The following is a 21,495-nucleotide window of genomic DNA, read 5'->3' on the forward strand; positions in this document are numbered from 1 at the left end:
TGTGACGGCTGTCCTAGGATTGTATGGATAAACTTTCCAAACAAGAAATCCTAATTGATTTTACATTTGTATGAATCTTTATATAAATGGAAATCTTTTGAGTGATTGTTTTGTGTTAGTTACATTTAAGATCCTTAAGCAACAATTAGCAACATCACCAACCTTCTTGTCGACACATTTATTGTGTGGGTTGTGACATTTATTGTGAGTTTGAGTGATCAATACGGGACCGACAGACAACACATAAAAGACGGTACAAAATAGTACACCACGTCAATATCAAAAGGCCATGATGTCCACCAACCTCCATGACCGCACGAATTGGTGGAAAGCCTGACAAGGCAGTTGGCTACATTTTCTCTTCTCGGGCTATAAATATAGAAATACCTCCAAACGGTAAAGGATCCATGATCCAATATTCTAACTCTCTCTCAATATATTTCCACTGTACTACCAAGTACTGATTCTCACGTCGGAGGGTGGTTACGAAAGAATCCCCCCCCCCCTTCCTCGTAACGAGCTCACGGTGTTCTGTTTTGCAGGAAACGCTCATCTGCGCCAAGAAGGATTATATCCATCGTGGGGAATACTTGGCCATTTACCCTTAGACTAACTTGTTAGATCTAAGGGGGTGAATTTGTGTTTCTTCAGTTATTAAAGTTTTAACTTTTTACATTTCGGTCCATGGAGCTTTAGTTTAGTTCTATAGAGTTTTGCCACGTTACTTTCAAACATTTGCCTACTAGGCCTCAGTGTTTTGCTACCTGATTCAAAAATTTGTCTTTTGATGCCTCAGCTCTGATAATTAAGCTTTTTTTCTTTTAGCTTTTGTCACAATATTTTATATTTTTAGGCTTACAACTTTGGCCGTAAAATTATTTTACTTTTACAATAAAACTTAGACTTTAAACTTTGGTCACAAAACCTTTACGATAATGAGTCGAACTGATACCGACCGAGTTCTCGTTACGTCCACGTTTCAACACACGAAAACTTTCAAACATGTAACGCATTTGTTCCGCTGAAACGCACATGTACACATACTTGTTCTATATTAATATACAAAAGGAACATTTATAAGATGTATTGATAGTGTGCGGTCAGACAAATGTATGCCAGATTAGTCTCTAGAAAGAGTCATATTTATATACTTAGAAAACGTGACAAGGTTACGATTATGACCAATTGACCACCACACCTGTTCATATAAAAAATAAAGATTCTTCCAAGGGGCATTACTGTAAACATGTATCAAGGGAACCGTTACTAATATTGCTTCCATTGATGGGCTTCATCATTAGCAATTGTTTATTTATGGGTGACTTATTTGATTCAACAACCTGTGTTAAAGATATACAAAACCCTCCATGTAATTTTATTTTGGACTTTGTTTAATCATAAAAAATATGAATAATTGTTCAAAAATGATAAAATAGAAACAAACCTATCGGAAGTGTCCGTCTTAGTATAATAATAATAATAATAATATTTATAAACTTAGGCCACAATGTTATGATTTTATTATATGATTTATAACTTTCTTTCTCCAATATTTAAAATCTCTTACTCTCTATAAAAGGCATAACCACCTGCAGGCACAATCTCAATTCTAATACTTTCCACCTCCAATTCTAATATTATTAGCCTAAAAATGGCAATGGTTTTCAACCACCACCTGCCGGAGCTTGATCTATCCCATTGCAGCACCACCACCGACAGCACCACCACCGGAGACGACGACCGTTACCGCAACCTGGGTGAGTGGTCTCCGGTGGTGGACTGTATGCATCCACAAGAAAGCTTTCATAACCTTTTAGACTTTGAAATGAACGAAGAAGACGAGGATGAAGGCGATAAAACCGAGCATAAGAATCTGGATTCACCACCCTTTAATGATGACTTAAAAGGGTTGAGATTGGTCCACTTATTGATGGCTGCAGCAGAAGCCATGGACAATAATAATAGCCATGATCTGGCTGCAGTGATACTGGTTCGGCTCAAGGATTTAGTGTCCCCGAATGAAGGCACTAATATGGAAAGACTTGCCGCGTACTTCACCGACGCGTTGCTTAGTTTGCTTGAAAGTGGTGGTGGGTTGCGTTATAAACAACAGCATCACCACCGGACCGACGTGGTGGCGGCATTCCAGATCTTACAGGACATGTCGCCGTATGTGAAGTTCGGGCATTTTACTGCGAATCAAGCCATCATTGAAGCCGTGGCAAATGAAAGACGGGTTCACATAATCGATTACGATATTATGGAAGGTATATTAACCTAACCGAGTTTATTATTTATTACTGTTAGTTAGTAATACTTGGGAAAGAAAAAGATACGTTTAGTAAAAATATTTTACTAAAGGGAAAAATAATACATGTAGTAATATTCTTTATTATTTGTCGTTTAAGTTTATTTGTTAGTTAATTATTTTAACTGTGGTTAATATATTGTATAAAAATTAAAATGTCATGATTAAGAGTATGCCTAATAGGACGTTGTTGCCATCTCGGCCGGTTTTAAGATTCATTGCTGATTGGTGAGTTTTGAACAAAGCCGGTTTTAAAGCTTCACTCATTGGAAGGATGGCAATATGGTGGGGTCGATGACATAGACACTTTGACAGGAGGGTGGGCCCGGGGGTTGGGTTAGTAATTAGTATAAAGAAACTATTTTGGTTGCAAAATTATAAAATTTAAAATTATTTTGAAAACAAAGAGACCATCTCCATCTTTTAAATTTAATAATCTACTGTATTATTTTTACAATAATTATAACTTTCCAACTCTCCCATCCCCTCTTAAACAACTACAAATACAATCAAATCATCATCCTCAATAATTTAACATCATCATATTTGAATATTTTTTTATTAAATACAAAGATTGGTACTTCAGAATAAATGTAAAATTTGGTCGTGATATTTTATTTTGTTTTCTTCTTTTTTTTTCAAAAAAAATATGAATGTTTTTCTAAAGCAGACGTTTTAATTTGTATGAATGTTTTTAGGTATTCAATGGGCATCACTAATGCAAGCTTTAATATCCCGGAAAGACGGATCACCACCTCCCTACCTCCGCATCACCGCCCTATCACGACCAGGAAGCGGAAAGAAATCCATCTCCACCGTCCAAGAAACCGGGCGTCGTTTAACTTCTTTCGCAGCTTCAATCAACCAACCATTCTCCTTCCACCAATGCAAACTAGACCATGCAGAGGAAACCTTCAAACCATCATCCTTAAAGCTAGTACGAGGAGAAGCCATCATCATTAACTGCATGTTACATCTCCCACACTTCAACTACCGACCCCCAACCTCGGTGGCCTCCTTCCTCACCGGGGCCAAGAGTGTAAACCCCAAACTAGTGACGCTTGTCGAAGAAGAAGGTCGAAAAGTTGAAGGCGGGTTCGTTGGCCGGTTCATGGACACATTGCACCATTACTCGGCGGTTTACGACTCGTTGGAGGCTGGGTTTCCAATGCAAGGGCGGGCTCGGGCGTTGGTCGAACGGGTGTTCATGGGTCCACGCATTGTGGGGTCGGTGGCTCGGGTGTATCGGGAAGAGGGTGAAGGTGGTTCGTGGGGTGATTGGTTGATGACTGAGCCGGGGTTCGAAGCGGTGAATACAAGCTTTGCCAATCAGTGCCAGGCAAAGTTGTTGTTGGGGTTGTTTAATGATGGGTTTAGGGCAGAGGAGTGTGGGAGTAATAAGATTGTTTTAGGATGGAAATCTCGAAGGTTGCTTTCCGCTTCTGTTTGGACATGTTCTCAATTGGATTGATTTTACTATCTTTACCATTAGTTACCTTAGATCTGTTTGTTTGTTTGTTTGTTTTCACATTTTCTTGTGGTGGATTGCATCTCTCTCTCTCTCTCTCATGCTTTATAAAATAAAACATATTTTCACCTAAGATAAAGAAAGGGTTTAACAACTCGTAGTAAGGTTGAGGGGTAAATGCACCAAGAAAATAGACTTTTCTTTACTACCCAACTTAACAAAAAAAAGTACAGTGAGATCCTCAGAAACAACCAATCTAAATAACACACATGTAAAGCGGGTAGCTAAATCTAGCCGACTAGTTTAAAAGAGGGGACTAAACCATCTTAGTTGACTGCCCTTTTACACGTGTATTGATTAGATTAGATTAGATTAGATTAAATTAGCTTATTGATCCCAGTATACCTTTATAAGGTTTTTTGTCTGGCTAAATGCTAGCTACCTAAGCCGGTTAATCCTATTTGTCTTCTCATGAGTGGCTCAACTATCAAATATATTTTGGAATGGCTCTAACCATCAAGAATATTTTGGAAACGACGGATAATCTAAGTGTATTTTGTTGAGTTACCCTTTTCAAAACCAGAAGGCCAAGTTAATTTTCTTACTTGAACCACACACACACATCCACAAAAAGATGCCTGATAAAACAACAGCAGAAATCAACAAAAAAGATGCATAATATGTACAACTAAAACTGCAAGTTCTGCACAACCTAGGGGCAACGTACAACTACAACTGCATGGAGTACAAGTCAGCGAAACCGTTTTTACCAAAAGAAGAGTTGTTCCTATTTCACATGATTGATGATCGATTCTACCAAAAGCTAAATAAATTAGCCTACCATATACTAGACCATATTTAGCATAGTTCAGTATCAAACTTGAGAGATATCCCCATACTAAACAGCTCTTGAGACAATAACTTTGCACCATAAGGGACACTAACCTTCACAACATGCTCCACCAAGTCACAGATCCGACAGTAGGGCCCACGAACCTTATGCCCGCCTGGGACCGACCTCTTAATGACACTAGCCATTCTCTTACACTTTCTGCATACGTGCATCTCCGAGCAGTCACTGAGTGTGAAAAGCCGCTCGTGAAGGTTAGCCGAGGCTCCATGGGCTATGAGACAGTCCCGCTCCATCTCGCCAAACTTGATCCCACCGAACCGTTTACGGTCTGTCACTGGTTGTCGGGTCAGAGGGTGCACGGGGCCCGTGTTTCTAAACTTCACCTTGTCTTCCGACATGTGGACCAGCCTTTGGTAGAATGTAGGTCCCATGAATACAAGAGATTTCACCACATCTCCAGTTCGCCCATCATACAGCCTCTCGTTTCCCCATCTCGAAAACCCAGCCCTAAAAATTTAAGGAAAATAGGTCAAACAAGTCAACAGCCAGTTATTTAAGAATTTATTAAATATATATTTATATATTAATTATTATGCATAAATTATGATAAAAATAACTAAATAATATATATTACGTTATATAATAATTACAATTAAAATATCTTGTAAAAATAATTAGTAATGTATATAAATTATATATGCATTAGTAAAATATGTGTTATGAATAGTAGCCAAACACTGTATAAGCTACCACGTGTAATTTTTTTCCTTTTATCAAGTCACCATGTATACCATAACTAATATAATTAGAAATGTATATAAATTAATATGATTTATCCCATTTAATTTTTTGATAGTTTTATTTTTCTCTAATAACTTGCGTTCGTTAACGCTATTAAAAAATACTAAATACGTGGTTGTCATTGATTCTTTTTCTCAAAGTTCCGATATAATTTTTTATAAGATTAACTAATAAATGTTGTATATCTAGTTCTATATTAGTTTACGGTCCATGGGCCTGAGTATAGGTGTATGCAGTTCCTACTTGTATATATTGAGGGTTCACCCTCCTATGTTTATTACTCAGTTCATATTCCTTCACTTTCACAATAAATAATAATCGAGCCAAACTCGAGCTTGAAAAACTACTCACGAGCCCAGCTCGAGCTCTTGCAACTTAAAGGAGCCTAGCCTAGCTATATGTGGGCCAGTGTAAATCATATGCAATTTAACATCATAAAAAACGTAACAGAAAGTAACCAACCTCATGAGGTACTTGTTTCCTACGCCGCCTGTTTCTGAACTCGGCTACAAACGAAGCAAAACTTTTACAATTCGCAACCCATTCACCATCCAAGAAAACTTTGTCCATTCCAAAGAGTGAAGTTGAGGTATCATCCACCAATTTTTCCATTCCACAGGCTATCAGTTTATCAGAAAGGTCTTCCCGAACCGCTGTTGTCACAAGAGCAGTTGCAGCCAAGTTCTTTACCAATCCACAATTTTCACCATCAGGGGTAGAAAGGTAGCATATCTTTCCCCAGTGAGACGGGTGTCTACATTCACCAAACAAAGATTTAAAGTATCACATGGGCATAAGGCAAAGAGATGCCATTTGACTTTTGAGGTCAAACTAATGTCAATTTGGATTCAGATTTTCTACCTGTAACTTTTGAAGTGAATTATAGATTATAATCAAGCAATCAGGGTCTTTGTGTTAATAGTAAAAATATATATTGTATTTGAATTTGGGAATTAGTTTGTTTTTTTTAATATGATTAATACAAAAACAGTATATTCATATTTCATTGATCTTTCCCTGAAACTAGCCTGTGTTTAAGGAAATCAATAGCTAGCTCCATAGTTCATACACATGCACAAAGTGTTATATCAAATGTTTTTTTAACCTCCTAAATTCTATTATACAAACAAATTATGTAATATCTTTGTTCATAGTAAAGTTTATTTGCGTTTATTATATTATTAATTGAATAGAAAATACAAAACTGGACAAAAATGGTATTGCCCATTTGGTTTATTGGATAATCCCTATTGAATGGTGTTGGCCGATAATAATCCCTATTCATTTTATCGCCACTGGCGGTCACAAATTTAAAAAAGTTGGCCCCCACTGGTCTCCGTTAAAAAGAACTTAACGACGTTATACTTTTTTCTGAATTTCAAACTAATGTTTTAGGGCTTTTGATCGGAAGGACAATACGAGTCGATTTATGCAAAACTTAGTTCGAAACCGTGCTCCAAAACGGCGAAACAATGTTCAATTCGGGTGTTTGAATTTCCAATTAACAAAAATCAAGTCGTTTGTATTAATGTTTCGTGCTAAGTTTTACATCAATCTACTCGTATCTTCCTTCAGATCAAAAGCCCTAAAACATTAGTTAAAAATTTGGAAAAAAGTATAACGCCGTTAAGTCCTTTTTAACGGGGGACCATTAGGGGGCAACTTTTTTAAATTTGGGACCGTCAGTGGCAATAAAATGAATAGGGATTATTATCGGCCAATAACAGTCAATAAGGATTACTAAAATCCAATGCACCTTACCCATTTGGAGGTTTTTAATCTCTTAAATTCAATTTATTCAAACAAATTAGATACCTTTTTAATAGGATAGATTTATAATTTTTTTATCAGATTATTATTTATTTAAAAGCATTAGAAATTTGAGAAAAGAATGTTAACCCTACACATCATTTTTTTTCTTTTTGACACAATCTCCCTACATGGCATCGCATATCAGAAACCATTTGCAAATAGATACAGCATTGACTTTTTAGGTCAATATTTTAAAAGGCAAAGAAATACAGTATTGACTTTTGAGATCAAACTAACTTACGGGTATCTCACGTCTCCGGCCTTTCCGGCATACAAAACCTGCTGACGTGTCCTCCTCATATCAGAAACCATTTGCAGAGGATTAGCCCTTCTAAGCATAGCCACAACACCAGAACTTCTCTCCATGTTTTTGTAAGAATGTGACCACGAGCCCGTTGAAAAAGCCCGTGAAAGCCCGTTCGTAATAATTGCAGAATCTAAATACTGCTCTATTGGATGCACGTTCCGATCCGGATAAAGATCCCGTTGCAATGACTTCACCATTTGCTTCTCAGCATGTTTAAGATGAATCTTTAACTCCCTTTCAAGCAACTTACCCGCCAATTCCAACCGTTTGTTCCTAAAATCTTCTTTATAATCAACTTTTCTTCTACCCACATAACCTTCTAGAAGACACTTCACCATATACCCAAGATAACGTAATGATATTTGGAAATAAATAATTATCAATACATTCTTTAACGCTCTCTTTAGGAGGAAACTTGCTATCTTTGAGAAGCGTTTCAACATAGTTTAATGCGTTTCTTTCTTTACGAAACTCTTTACATTTTTTATCAGCTGCGTGAATTGAAGCGGTTAATATATTTACAATGTTGCCATCAGTGATGTCAGCATCAATCAGGTCAACTACTTCCTTGTCTAAAGATGCCCCAAGGGCAAAAAACAGAATCCATATCGGCATATCTGTTAAGCTTAACATGTATACTGCTATCATTTGGGCCCCACCTACAATATTTTCAGGTTTTGGAGTGCCTGTTAGTTTCACATAAACTCGTTTTTTCTTGTGAACCGAACGGTATGTTGCACGCCAATTTGGAGTGCCTGACACCCAAACTCTGTTAGAACTAAGCTGCTCTTGTGCAATAAAAGTCTGCAAAAGCATTTATGAAACATAAGTTTATTGTGAAGTAAATAATAATACTAGATGGAAGTGTATATATTGTTAACTTTCCGGCTCCTTTGATTATGAAATAGCCACCTTGGTCATAATCGCAGTCGTCTTTGTCGGCTCCACTCATCCAGCACGAGTCAGATTTAACCATCACGGGAATCCTTCCGATATACACTTCCCGCTCCTCACTATTTATGATTGTCTTGTCAAGAAACTTCTCTTTTCCAGTTTTAAATTTGTCACTTCTAACAAGCTCTTGAGTGTAAATCTGTAATGTTATAAAATTAACACATGTTCACAGATCAAATCCACAAGGACAAGCATAAGTGCATAATGCATCAGATTAGGGGTGGCAATTTCCAACCTGACACGAACACAACGTGAAAATAATAGGTGGTTGGTTGGCTTATCGATTAAACAACGGGTCGTGTTAGGTCTAACATGCTTAATTATACAGGTCGTAGTCGGGTTAACCTGCTTAACCCGTTTAGTCAAACAGCCAAACAGGTAGGCCCGCCAACCTGTTTGGCTACACAAACAGAACCTACTAACCTGTTTAACCCACTTTTTGCAGCCCACCAATTCGATTAACACATTTACACCTTGGTTATCGTGTCAACCTTTTTGACATGTTTAGATAAATGGGTTAAACGGGTCACGTTCAGGTTATACACTTACGATTTTAAGTGTGTGCGGGTTAGAGTTGATGTTTTCAACAAAAAAAAATACGAGCCATGTTTGAGTTGAACAATTCAACCCGCAGTGACTGCATTGCATCATATACTAACAGATTCTTCGATTACACCAAAAACATGAAATCAGGCAAATAGCAGATGTTTAAGGACATAACTTACAATAGAAATCAACAAGAACCTGTGCGTATAATCTTTTACCTCTTTTGTTATATGAACTTTCATTCTGGAGGAGTAAGTCATATTTTGAAGACGGGTGTGTCTAGGCAAGAACTCGAGGCAATCTTTACCACTATCAGCTGTAAACTTTTCTCCGGTCCAAAACCTAGAGAGTCACCTTCCCAAATTTAACGGAAGCAAATTTCCATTCATCACCCTTCTTTGATGGATCATACCAACAATTATCTCACCAATGGAGTCAAACACATTCTGAATGCCTACTTTGATGAAGTCATTGAAGGAGTTGATGTGATGACTGATAAGACCATAGTGTTTAAAAAACGACGTTGATGCCCTTTTAGTAAAGGTCTTTAAAGTCAGTTCATCAAAATCATCTTTAACCGACCGCGCATCCATCATATCATCATCGGTTAAGTCGAGATGTGCTTCTCCATTTGAAGGCTTCTCCTTGTTGCTTGGTCCTGCTTCCTGCATAGAATTGAAGCATGACAAACCCTAATAAAACACAGAGCCCAGGGGGTGTGATGCAAAAGACAAGAATTGAAGCATGACAAACCCTAATAAAACAGAGCCCAGGGTTGTTTGGGATTGCTTATATTGTATATCGTGACAAGAAAAGTTCCATAAGTTACAATACTGTAACTTATTAACTTAATGAAAAATTATTTAGAGGTAAAATAAGGAATCTCAAACACCACTAAAGCTTGTTTAGTTGTCAAGCCTGAGCTCGAGCCTTGTATGGGAATATCGTTTAGGCTCATTGAGCCTTAACGAGGGTATTGTATTATTTTGAACTTTTATGTATTAATTTCACACTGCAAACGCCAAGCTTTGACTTGTTGAAGTTTTTCTCAAAATAAATAATAATTTGCATACTCCTCCTCCTCCTCCTCCGTAACAGAAAGGAGGCATTGACATGTAGTAACAGAAAATAACGACACATAATTTCAAAATGTTAAACATGCACACAAAGCACAAAATGAATCATCCACTCGTAGTTAGAAAAATGAAGAAAGTAGTTGGCATGCAGTTACAGAGGAGGAGGAGGAGGAGCTGTACAGTACATACACTTAGAAAATAAGAAGTTGGAGGTGGTTGATTGAATTATATTATTTTCAGCTCACGGTCGATTTCTTGGACAAGTGAAATGCAAAACGGAATGAAATCATCACTAGTGAAGGTTGAGTGGGTTTCATGCTAAAAACAAGTGGCATGCTAGCTGTATACCTATACCAACAACAAACACTACACTTGATACAAACACCGGTATAGTAAAGAAATTGTTGCACCATTACATTTTTTTAGAGGGTGTTTGGGATTTTAACTTTAAAGAAAAGTAAAAGGAGGTTATAAGGTGTTTGGTAGTGAAAAAGTTGAGTAAAGAAAATTAGTTTTTTAGTAATGAAAATTGTAAAAGTTTCAAAAGTCACAATATTATGACTTTTTCAACTTTTGCCCAAACGTATAACAAGATTTTTAGCAATGAAAATTGTAAAAGTTTCAAAAATCACAACATTGTAACGTTTTCAACTTTTGCCCAAGAAATAAAAGTGTCACACCCCGATCAAAGGCGGAACATGCCGGGATGCAACGGATTGCCCAAAACACAAGACATTATTAAAGTGACAATATTTAATCAACTCATTTATTTCATAAATCAATAAACAACACATCTTGTTCATACAAACAAATTGAATACATGTAAACAAATATATTGTTCATTTTACTAATATCCTAATGGTCTTGATAACGTTTTTCGCCAAGTTCTCGAGTCAACCAAAGTCAAACCTGTAACATTTCATAAAATAAAGTTTATCAACACAAAGATTGGTGAGCAATTCAAAAGTTTGAACAATATGTATATAATAAGAAAAGTCACAATCTTGTATACAAAACAACAAATAAATAGCAATAATTTGGATAATATGAGGTCGCTAATAAGAATACATTAGCGGCACCGTCTATAAGAGAATACCAAATAGATTCGGATTTCATGAGGTCGTTAATAAGAATACATTAACGGCACCGTGCTATAAGAGAATACCAGATAGTTCACGAATTTATGATTCAACCCTCCAAAAGCGGTAAACACATAAGCATATAATCATATAAGCATAGAACACCAAATCAAGCATTTATTTAAGTAAAATATACAATAACGTTTGTGGTTTAAGACTCAAGTATAAAGCATAAGTTGAATAAGTATGAACTGTCACCCCCAAAACAAAATATAGAAAACGGGGTATGAAAGTACTCACATTCAAGTTATAAACTTGATCGGTAAAATAACGGGTAACCGGAAGGATGAGGTTTAACGGGCAAGGTTTAGGTGAAAGGAAGTCTTGTATTTGAAAGGTTGTCTAAGAAGTCTTTAATGGAATAAATGATAAGAATGCAACAATTTAAAGTTTAAGGTTTAAAATATAAATATTTACGAATGTATAATATTAACCCTTTAAAAATGTAACTTTACTCGTAACCGGGTAAAAGTATCTAACCTTAATATTTACTCAACCAATGTTGAGTAATAAGGTGGGTAAAAATGCAAGAATGCAAGTCCCTTTGGAATAAATATACTAAAACGGGTTTTAACGAGTGTATCGGGTTGTTGGTTCGGGTCTTGATAATTGGTCAAGCCAAAGCCAACTTTCCAAAATAATGAATGTTATGAGATAACTCAATAAAACTTAATAAGACTTAACCAAGTATGCAGATCTATTGTTTAAGAACTATCAACGTACGTTAAGCGAGTGTTCGGTTTTGTCGGTCCAAATTTGTTAGGAGAGCAAGTTGGATCCAACATTTCCAAGTACTTCAAAAAATAATTAAAATCAGTTTGTAAACTATTTTTAAAGAAATATACAACTCTTGATAGCAAAAAAACACACTTGTGTGTCTTAAGCGAGTGAAAGTTGGTTTAATTTGGTTTGGTTCGGTTTCCATCTCACAAATAGTTCATTGATGGTTTCCACATGCCCAAATATCCATGAACTTGTATAATAATCTATAATTGAAGAAACTTAAGTTTTACAACCAAAAAGTTAACAATAATGTCTTTAAACAAGAGTTCGGTTTCCATATCCCAATAAGTTCATAGATGGTTTCCACATACCCAATATCAAAGAACTTGTAAAAATGATTTTAAAAACTCAAATCTAACATTAAACATGTTTAAACAACTATTTTAACAAAACTAGTAAGCAAAAGTTCGGTTTACGGTTTTGAGCTATTTACGGTTAAACCGAAGCATAGACCCTCAACCCATAACCATGGAACTTGTAAATAAACTAAAATGAGCAGAAGTTAAGCATTGTTAGCAAACAATAATAAAGTTAGATTGTTAGATGCGAAAAATATATAATAATGACCACGTAAGTACTCCATGAAGTCTTGCCTTACAAGGTCCGAAAGCTCACCGAACGGAACCGGAGAAGTAACTACCAAAGGTAACAATGGGTGTATATTACATATATGTTGTCTAACAATAAACAAGTGTTAATAAGACTACATAAGTTAATTAGAATGGAAGATTAAACTCAGTTTGACTTTTGAAAGTCAAACCTCAAGAACACTAAGAAAATAACATTAAGATCTTTGTATTTGGGAGAGATTTTGGAGTTGTAGGGGAAAATGAAAGGAAATGGTAGTGTATATATAGGGTAAGTTGAAATGGTCATGCATAAAAGGGTTTTGCATGAAAATGAGATGGTTTAAGTCAAATGTTTGCTTAGAAACTAACAAAAAAACGAGCTGGTGCAGACTGCCTTCAGCGCGGCACTAAGGTCTCTGCCCTTGACCTTAGCGCGGCGCTAAAGTCACCTGGTGGAAATTCTGAACTTTCAAAATTGGCAGTTTTGTCCCCCAAAGTTTTTTATAAGCGTTTAAGGCCATTTTAGGGACCGAAAAGGGTGTTTTTGAGATCCGACAAGTATAAAACAATAATGTAACATAAAATCCAATATTTTTAATATTTGAAATGTTCGGGATATAAATCGGGTTGGTTTACATGATATATTCGAATACACAAACGAATACAAATAAAATCCGAAATTGATGAATGTCACAAAAGGAACTACAAAAAGGAATCCCAAACACCCCCTTATAGGTAGTTAGAACTATACAACTTCATGCACTTTTTACGTTATGTGATGCGGAGTCGAGTCAGTATTTTAAAGTTTTGTAAAAAATAAGTGTAATGGGAAAATACACACAGCTCTCCTACGATTATTATTTTAATCCTCCCCGCTTTCTCTCTCCATCTCTCACCCAAAACGGCGATCTCCAAACAATTATGTACACAACGCCGACCACAAATTTGAAGACCAAAACGTCGGGAGAGGGCGGTGTGCCCCTACGTTTTGGCCCAAAACACCGGCCACAATTAGGCCACTACGGATGATCTTATGAGTTTGTATAAGATAAACTAAGATTTTTCTTATGAGCACACACGGAAATATTAGTTTATATTATATGGCTTAATGGCGAGTACTATTTGAGGATAAATTACATGTAATAGAACCCTTAAAAACAATGATTTTGATGTATTTGTTGTAAAATGTCAATTATCTCATTATCACAAATGATGCACAGATAATCGACATGCTTTGACGTTAATGTTGTATGGGGGTTTTAAGATAAATATGCGACAAAGGGAGTTTCAAGTGGTAAGTTACGTAACCAGCTCGTTGTTAGGTTACGTACGTCAGTTTTAGCAAAAAGTTAACGACATTTTTTTTCGGTTAAACGCAACGGAAATAAATAAAACATGCAAATCGATCCAAACCGAGCTTTGGATCGCCCACCATGTCCATATGCAAACTGAATAGAAACATTCAACCACAGGGTGTTTTGAATACAATACTGCAATCGACTGGTTGGTGTAGACACTATAAGGTTCGAACACCGAGTTTCGACAACTCAAGGCGCTAGATCTGGAACACGAAAGCTTTTCGCCAAACAAATGCCCAAAACGAACTCTTCAGTCTTTAACTCTCGTTTAATCGCCACGAAAACCCTGATTGACAAACCAGAACCAAAACAACGTAACCGAATAACCGAACCAGTGAACCGTTATAGTGAACTTCACTTGGTTCATGTAGTTCACCGGATTTGAGATAACTTTATTAAAGAACTAGTTTTTACCTGTCGCGTTGCGTCGTGACAGTTGGGATATGTTTATATACGCGTCCCGTCACGTTCTGACAGTGCATTAATGTAGATTTGATTGGTATGTGTTAAGTTCGTTAAGATACCGACAATAAAAAAGATAATATGTACGTTAACACGGAAGTAGTAGCGACGATCATATAACTAAAAATTAAAATGTTAAAAAGTTTGGCATGTATTGGTTAAGTTTGTAATGGTACCATAATTAAATAAACAAAAAATAAACTCGTCAAATTAACATATGAAAAAGTTAAAATATTTATAACAATGTTTATCCGGTTAATAAAACCCAGCGTTGGTAAAACCCGAGCATTACGATGGCTAGTCTATGAGAATTTGGCCAGAATTGGTTACATTCGTTACAGTATAAACAACGCCAGTAAAACCCAATCGTGAAAACCCCCCAAAAAATTGTCAAATTAACATAAAAAAAATAAAATAATTAAAATAACTTTATTCAGATGATAAAACCAGAGCATTGCGGTCCCTAGTGTTTCGACGGTGAGTTGGAACCTGGGCGTTGGTAAAACACAAACGTTGTTAGTCCCCAGACGTTGCAGCGGTAAGTTGACGTAAATTCGACTGGTTTCGATTACGTTCGTTAGATAAAAAAATAGATAGAAAAATGTCAATAAAACCCGGGCTTTTGTAAAACACAAGCGTTGTTGGTCCCAAACATTGTAGCGTTAAGTCGTTACGAATTTGGTCGATTTCGGTAACATTTGTTAGGATATCGGAATTAAAGTAATAAAAAAATAGTGTGGCCAACTGTGTTGTGCCACTTGGACCAATAGAAAGTCTAGCGACACCAAACTTTATATTTGTTATATGGTAATAATAATGTGTTCGGTTCGTCATAAAATGAATTGAAATTAGAGTTCAATCTAGCAATTCCCTCTAACAATGGAATTCATACCTTTGCATAAACTTTGTTAAGAACGTAAACATGTGTTAACAATTTACATTATAGCCATTCATAAAATAGAAAGTTTAAATTATACACGTTGAATAATTTAAATTATAAATGTGTAAAACACTTAACTATCTTGACTTTATGAATTATGTCGTGTATACTTATTTACAGCTTTACGCTTGAACGCATTATGAATAGGTTCTTATGGTCAGGAAATAACGAAAATAATAAAATTTATTGGGTTGCATGTAATAGAGTTACGACTCCAAAAAAATTCGGTGGGTTGGGTATAAAAAGGTTGAGGGACACGAATGAAGCTATGTTATTTAAATGGGTGTGGCGTTACAGGACGGAGTCTGGTAGCCTTTGGCGAAGGGTTTTGGAGGCGTGTCATAAAAGTAATAAAAATTGGGATATTCTTCCTCTTAATTCTAATGGTACAGGGAGCTGGAAAACGATTGTTAAGTTGGGGAGATCGCTGAAGGTTAATGATTCGTTCTTACACACTTTTATAAGAGCCAAGGTGGGGGATGGGGAAACGGTTCGTTTTTGGTTAGATGTCTGGTTAGGTGATGTTCCGTTAAAGCATAGATGGCCGAAGTTATATAGATTGGAATCAAACAAGACTTGTTGGGTTGCGGACAGGATACATGTTGCGGATAATACTAATTATATGCAGGCCGATTGGTTGGATAAAGTCCAAACAGAAGATGAAGTTAGGGAGTGGCAACAATGGTTGTCTGTTGGTGCGGATGTGCAGCTGTTGGAAGGTAAGGATAATTGGTCTTGGGTTGGGGATAAGTCCAATATGTTTTCAGTTAGTTCGGTAAGAAAGGTGAGGCGTGAAGGGGTCCAATCTGACAATTGTTATGTGCTGAAATGGGTCAACTGGATTCCATTAAAATGTAATATTTTGGCGTGGAGGGCGGAGATGAATTGATTGCCTACCAAATTGGAACTAGTGAAGAGAAACGTGGATATTCCGAATAAGATGTGCTCTTTATGTGAGTCATGTGAAGAATCCGCAGATCATATTTTTTCGGCTTGTTTTGTTGCTATTTCAGTGTGGGAGGGGATCGAGAGGTGGTGTGGTTTGGGGCCCATTTATGCTTTTGAGGTCAAAGATCTTATGGAAGTGTTCAAATCCGTTAGGGGAGGTAAGATTGGAAAGAGAATTGTGCACGGGGTGATTATTGTTGTTGTCTGGTGTATTTGGAAAGCGAGAAAGAAAAGTATTTTTAATGACAAAAAGGCTAATATAGGGGAACTTGTGGCAAGCGTTAAATCTCTATCATTTTTATGGCTAAAGTGTAGATCTAGATTTAAGAAGATTGTATGGAAAGATTGGTGTAAGTCTCCTTTGTATATGTTGTAAGGTTGTTTTTTTGCCTTCGGTCCTTTTTTAAGGACCGGTTTGGTGTGGTGAATGAAAGTTTAATTTCAAAAAAAAAAACACATAAACACAAAGCTATATTTTTAATGTACCATTCTCAGGAGAATAAAAAATACTTAAAGATTTTTCATTATCGGTTGAAAAACAGATAAATTGCTTGAACTTTTACCAATGAAAATTACGAAATTTTCTCCAATGAAAATTACGAAATTTTCATCACCGGTAACTCCACAATTTTCACCAAAATTATTTTCTTAATAATTATCATCAAAGATCGATGTAAAACACCATGTTCGTTTATAACATCACTACACTAATCTATATAACAAGAGAACCGTGAAAAAAGAATGATAAAAATTAACTAATACACCTATTTATATTATTTTCATTAGATTCTTAAATCCCAATATTGCATTAAGTCAAACGACTTTAAAGTTTGGTGACCAGGATCAATAAACACAAAACAAATATTTAGATCATAAGCTTGATCTTTGTAATTCTCATTAGCTCGAAAATTATAATACTTTAACTCTTCCTTAATTTATATAACCCACAAGCTCGGGTATATATACTAGTTTAAACATGAAAACCTAATTAGACTAGAATACAAACTCTTTATCATACTCAAATACTAATTAGTAAAAACATATTTAAACAATAATTAATAAATTAATTCTTTGTTGTCTAAGTCATTGGCTCAACTTGTTCTTGGTCACTAAGTAATGTATTCCATGTAAACCAAGTCATGTGCTCAACTTGATAAATAATACACCAACCCATCATAGGCTCGATGAGTCGGTCCAACCCGCCTCATTAACTCGAGGACGAAAATTAAGTCCAACAATCACCCCCTTAATTTCCGACTCGAAAATAGGTGGATTTTCAACTCCGAGCATGTCTCTTTTGTCTCGATTCTCCCATTCTTTTACTCCGAGCATCTCAACATAACTCGTCAGTTCACCATCTTGATTTAAAAGTAATTATGGGTCATTGAAATCGTTTTCTCTACCTCGCTCAAAGCGAACCTTTCTATCAAACATAAAATTATTAATTTTCTTTGGAAAAGTGGTGGTTTGAGTCAACCGTCTCAGGGTGGATGGACCCGGATCAGTTTGCATACTAGACAAAGAAAGAACCGGACTTTCAACTTGGGCTGTAACATTCTATGCAGCCCTACCCGGGCTTCTTTGATGCTAATTAACTCACTTTTTAGAATTTTTATCAACCTGGTTCCACCCTCTTTTCTCATAAAAAATTACATCTCGAGAAACATGTATTTGGTGCTGAACCGGGTCGTACTTCCATTATGCCTTTTCCCGGGTGGTTCGGTACCAAGATTAACCATAAGGGTACTTCGGTCATCCTACTTTCTAACCAAAGTAATTGATAGTGTAAGAACCCGGCTTAAGCGAAAACGCCCGAGTGTGACGTTCAGATTGCTACAAACACATTTGACACTATTAAGTGACAATATTATCATTAATTCATTTAAAGGAATCAAGTACACAAGTTGTTTCAATAAAGAAATTACAAGGAAAATGAAACATTTCAAACACTTATTAAAAATATCCTAAGTCTTCATCCATTTCATCCTCTAATAATTGTACCTGTAACATATATATAAAATAATGTCAACTAACTTAACAATTGGTGAGTTTGCACAGTTTAAATACTACATAAAACCCATACAATTCCATGAAAACTTGTGAAAAGCAAATAAGGGTTATTTACACTCGAATCAAGGTCCTGAGTGTAAAGAATACTTGAAGGTTTTTCCAGTTGGTAACAACTAACGTACTCGGATCGGGGTCCCTTCAACTCCAAACACGATCCTGAGTGCAAAGGGTCCCGTATGATCATATTTATCGAAGAAATCCATGCACGTAATTTTGAGCAAGTAACAAGTAACTATTAGGGCATAGAATTTATGCTGAGGATCCTCTATCCTTGAGTGAATTCTGGATCATTTATCCTTGAGATATATTCCAGGTTACGTAGGATCAAGGATCCTAGGTATTACTTATCAACTAACGATTGTGTTTGAGTGGTGTTGTGATCAATAGGTATAACAACTCTATGACCAAGTCCACATTATTTCTCGTTACTGGATACTTCTAGCACGTGGTCAAAAGGCGTTGGAGGAGCTAGTGGAAGAGTGGCGGGTTTATGGGAATTTTTGTTAGCTTTTATTTTCTTTATAAACGAGATTATTGATCAGCTAGGGGACACACTTCTATTCTCGCACACTTTAGCATCTCTGAGAACTCTTTCTAGCACAGCACTCACACTTAGAAATATTGTAATACTGATCATAATCACCACCTTTGTAACCCGATTTCTTGATTAATAAAGAGGTGATAGACAATTGTCATCACCCAGGGTTTTTATGCCGCTGATCCTCTAAAGATCAAGGGCTTTTCCTTGTAAGAAATCCTTGTGTTTGTGTTTGCAACCGATTCGTTATTTTTCTTATCAACCTAGCACTAAACCTGATGTGTGTCTAATGAGTTCTTTTTCTATGGGACTCACAAAGAAGCTTTAAATTTATAAAACGAAAACTCCTAATGACACCACACACAACCAGCAAGTGTACCGGTCAAAAGTAGTATAGACCTAAGAAGTCCGAGTATCGAACACAAGGACATGTGAGAACAATCTTAATACTAAACCCTAGACAAGACCTTCCTAAGAATAATACTTTTTAAATGAGTTTTTTAATAATTAAACTACTTGACCTAAATTACTTTAACGAAATTAATAAACTTAACTTAACGAGACTATTGATGGTCTAACAAGCTATTGGATTGAATGATCTCACGACACCGGTATCTAAAAATGACACAACTAAGGATCGCTGAAGAAAGCTAGATCACCTCTCGGTCTCACTAACAAACCCTAACTTACACCTAATTGATTTTAAGAACAAACTGGGAAACAAATGCTAAGGTGTTCTAACGCCGACTCTCCTCTCGGACTCACCGACACATGGCCCTAATGGAAATGAATACTACGCAACCAAGGATAGAGGAACAATTTGGTTTAACAAAAACTAGACCAACTAATCGCTCACAAACCCAAACTCGACAAGAACCGAACCCGCTCTCGCGTGATCCTAATCCTAACAAGTAAAATCAATGAGACAACTTTACTTTCTATCACATCTCGGTCTCTAAGAAAATGCTTAACCGCTGAATTAATGTTTAAATCAATAATCTCAACAAAACCCTACGGTTGTACCTATCGCAAACAAACTCTAAACACAAAGTAAAGAATTGAACATGCAACTATCAATCAAAACCAATTCAATTAATCGAAGTATGAGATTATGAGATAAATCAATAATATCACAGACACTAAACAAAACCTAATTCATCATTAAACCAAACTTTCAATAGCAATTCATGTCACACCCCGGTTTAGGCCCTAGGCGTGTGACCACAAGTTGGTACATGTTTTGTAAATATATCAGAGTTGCGGGTTATTTTAGCGGAAGACTTGGGTTGAATAAATTATTAATTTATTTGAAAACTTCTCGGATAATAAATACCCGGTGTTTGATTTATAAAGCTTGTAGAAATACTATTTGCAATATTTTAATAATTAAAAACTGAGCCATCATTACCTTGCGAGCATCTATCACCATGAATGTCTTGCTACCTGTACTAATCTGTATTCCCTGAAATGTGGGAAAAATACGTCATCTATATGCTGGTGAACACGTATGACACTATAAAACATTTGAATGACATTATAATACAAACATAGTTTTCTTGACAACCTCAGCGGAAGCAGTACTACTTCTGGTATATGTACCACTGCCCTACACACATAACGGTATTCTCCGAGCCACACGGCCCTGAACTGAGAACTAGTCATGACCGTTGCAGCCCGCGGCTTCTTTGCCTTTGATTGATTGATTGGGCTTTAACAGTTATGTTTGGATCCAGAAACATGCGTATTCGTTCTGAGTTGATATTATTCTCTATTTTGTATTATAATGTTTTAGAGATTACTCGATCTCATATAGACATTTGATTGACTCGTTAAGACAAACACCCGTTCGTCTCATTGAGTATAAATATGTTTTGACTGATTAAAAAGGTTAACGTATTCACGTTATAAAAGGTTTGAACGTATTCACCTGTGATTGTCTGTTCTGAATGATATGGTGATTTCGTTTGAAACTTTGACTGTGAATGAATGATTGATTGACTGATTGATTGATTGATTGATTGACCTATAAAATAGGTATATACATATCCGGATTGTCTCTTGACCCGGCTATAGACCTTTAGTCTGGTTTAAATAGCTTTAAACCTTGATTGATCATTTGTTTGAGTAAAATATTTAGACCTGTAGTCTTTCAGTTAATTGACTAATCACATGCTGAGTTTCTTCTTCATGAAGAAACATCTATAATCTATTACTTCTTCAAGAAGAAACATTCATTGATTGCTACCTTTGTATGTAATATATTATGTTTCTTAATCATGAAGAAACAATATATTAACTATATAAAATGTCACGTTTCTTAATCGTGAAGAAACTATATATATCCTTATGAATGTAAAATTAGTGTTTCTTAATTGTGAAGAAACATTACTATAATCCTTTGTATGTTTAAAGCATATGTAAAAATAATTATGATCAAGGTTTGGGCTATACCCCTGACTATGGTCTAAGCCATATAATAATAATACCATAATGACTTAGGTCAGAACTCTTACCTTACACGGGTATTCGAAGTTAGATACCTAAGTTTTTACGAGCAGCACTT

The 21,495-nt window shown here is 36.0% G+C and overlaps 1 protein-coding gene and 1 pseudogene across 2 annotated transcripts; one reads left to right on the forward strand and one right to left on the reverse strand.

Annotated features, from left to right (window-relative positions):
• Nucleotides 1-1,651: 1,651 nt before the first annotated feature.
• LOC143606624 (protein NODULATION SIGNALING PATHWAY 2-like) lies at nucleotides 1,652-3,779 on the forward strand. Its single transcript, XM_077082332.1, has 2 exons — nucleotides 1,652-2,267; nucleotides 3,007-3,779. Exons 1-2 carry the CDS (start codon nucleotides 1,652-1,654, stop codon nucleotides 3,777-3,779), a joined length of 1,389 nt encoding a protein of 462 aa, XP_076938447.1.
• Nucleotides 3,780-4,592: 813 nt separating this feature from the next.
• Nucleotides 4,593-9,720, reverse strand: LOC143606626 (DNA-directed RNA polymerases IV and V subunit 2-like; annotated as a pseudogene). The gene is made up of 6 exons (XR_013148785.1): nucleotides 9,268-9,720; nucleotides 8,432-8,642; nucleotides 7,484-8,355; nucleotides 5,893-6,184; nucleotides 5,421-5,425; nucleotides 4,593-5,136 (listed from the first exon to the last, which is right to left on the reverse strand). The product of XR_013148785.1 is annotated as a DNA-directed RNA polymerases IV and V subunit 2-like (transcript).
• Nucleotides 9,721-21,495: the final 11,775 nt, after the last annotated feature.

Source organism: Bidens hawaiensis, unplaced genomic scaffold, assembly GCF_021521415.1.
Source record: "Bidens hawaiensis isolate Kalapana, Puna unplaced genomic scaffold, B.hawaiensis_p1.1 tig00076072_1, whole genome shotgun sequence".
Taxonomy (NCBI): domain Eukaryota; kingdom Viridiplantae; phylum Streptophyta; class Magnoliopsida; order Asterales; family Asteraceae; genus Bidens; species Bidens hawaiensis.

Coding starts and splice junctions, on each gene's coding strand:
- LOC143606624 (XM_077082332.1), top strand. CDS start 1,652: ATGGCAATGGTTTTCAACCACCACCTGCCGGAGCTTGATCTATCCCAT. Junction 2,268..3,006: donor CGATTACGATATTATGGAAG/GTATATTAACCT, acceptor GAATGTTTTTAG/GTATTCAATGGGCATCACTA.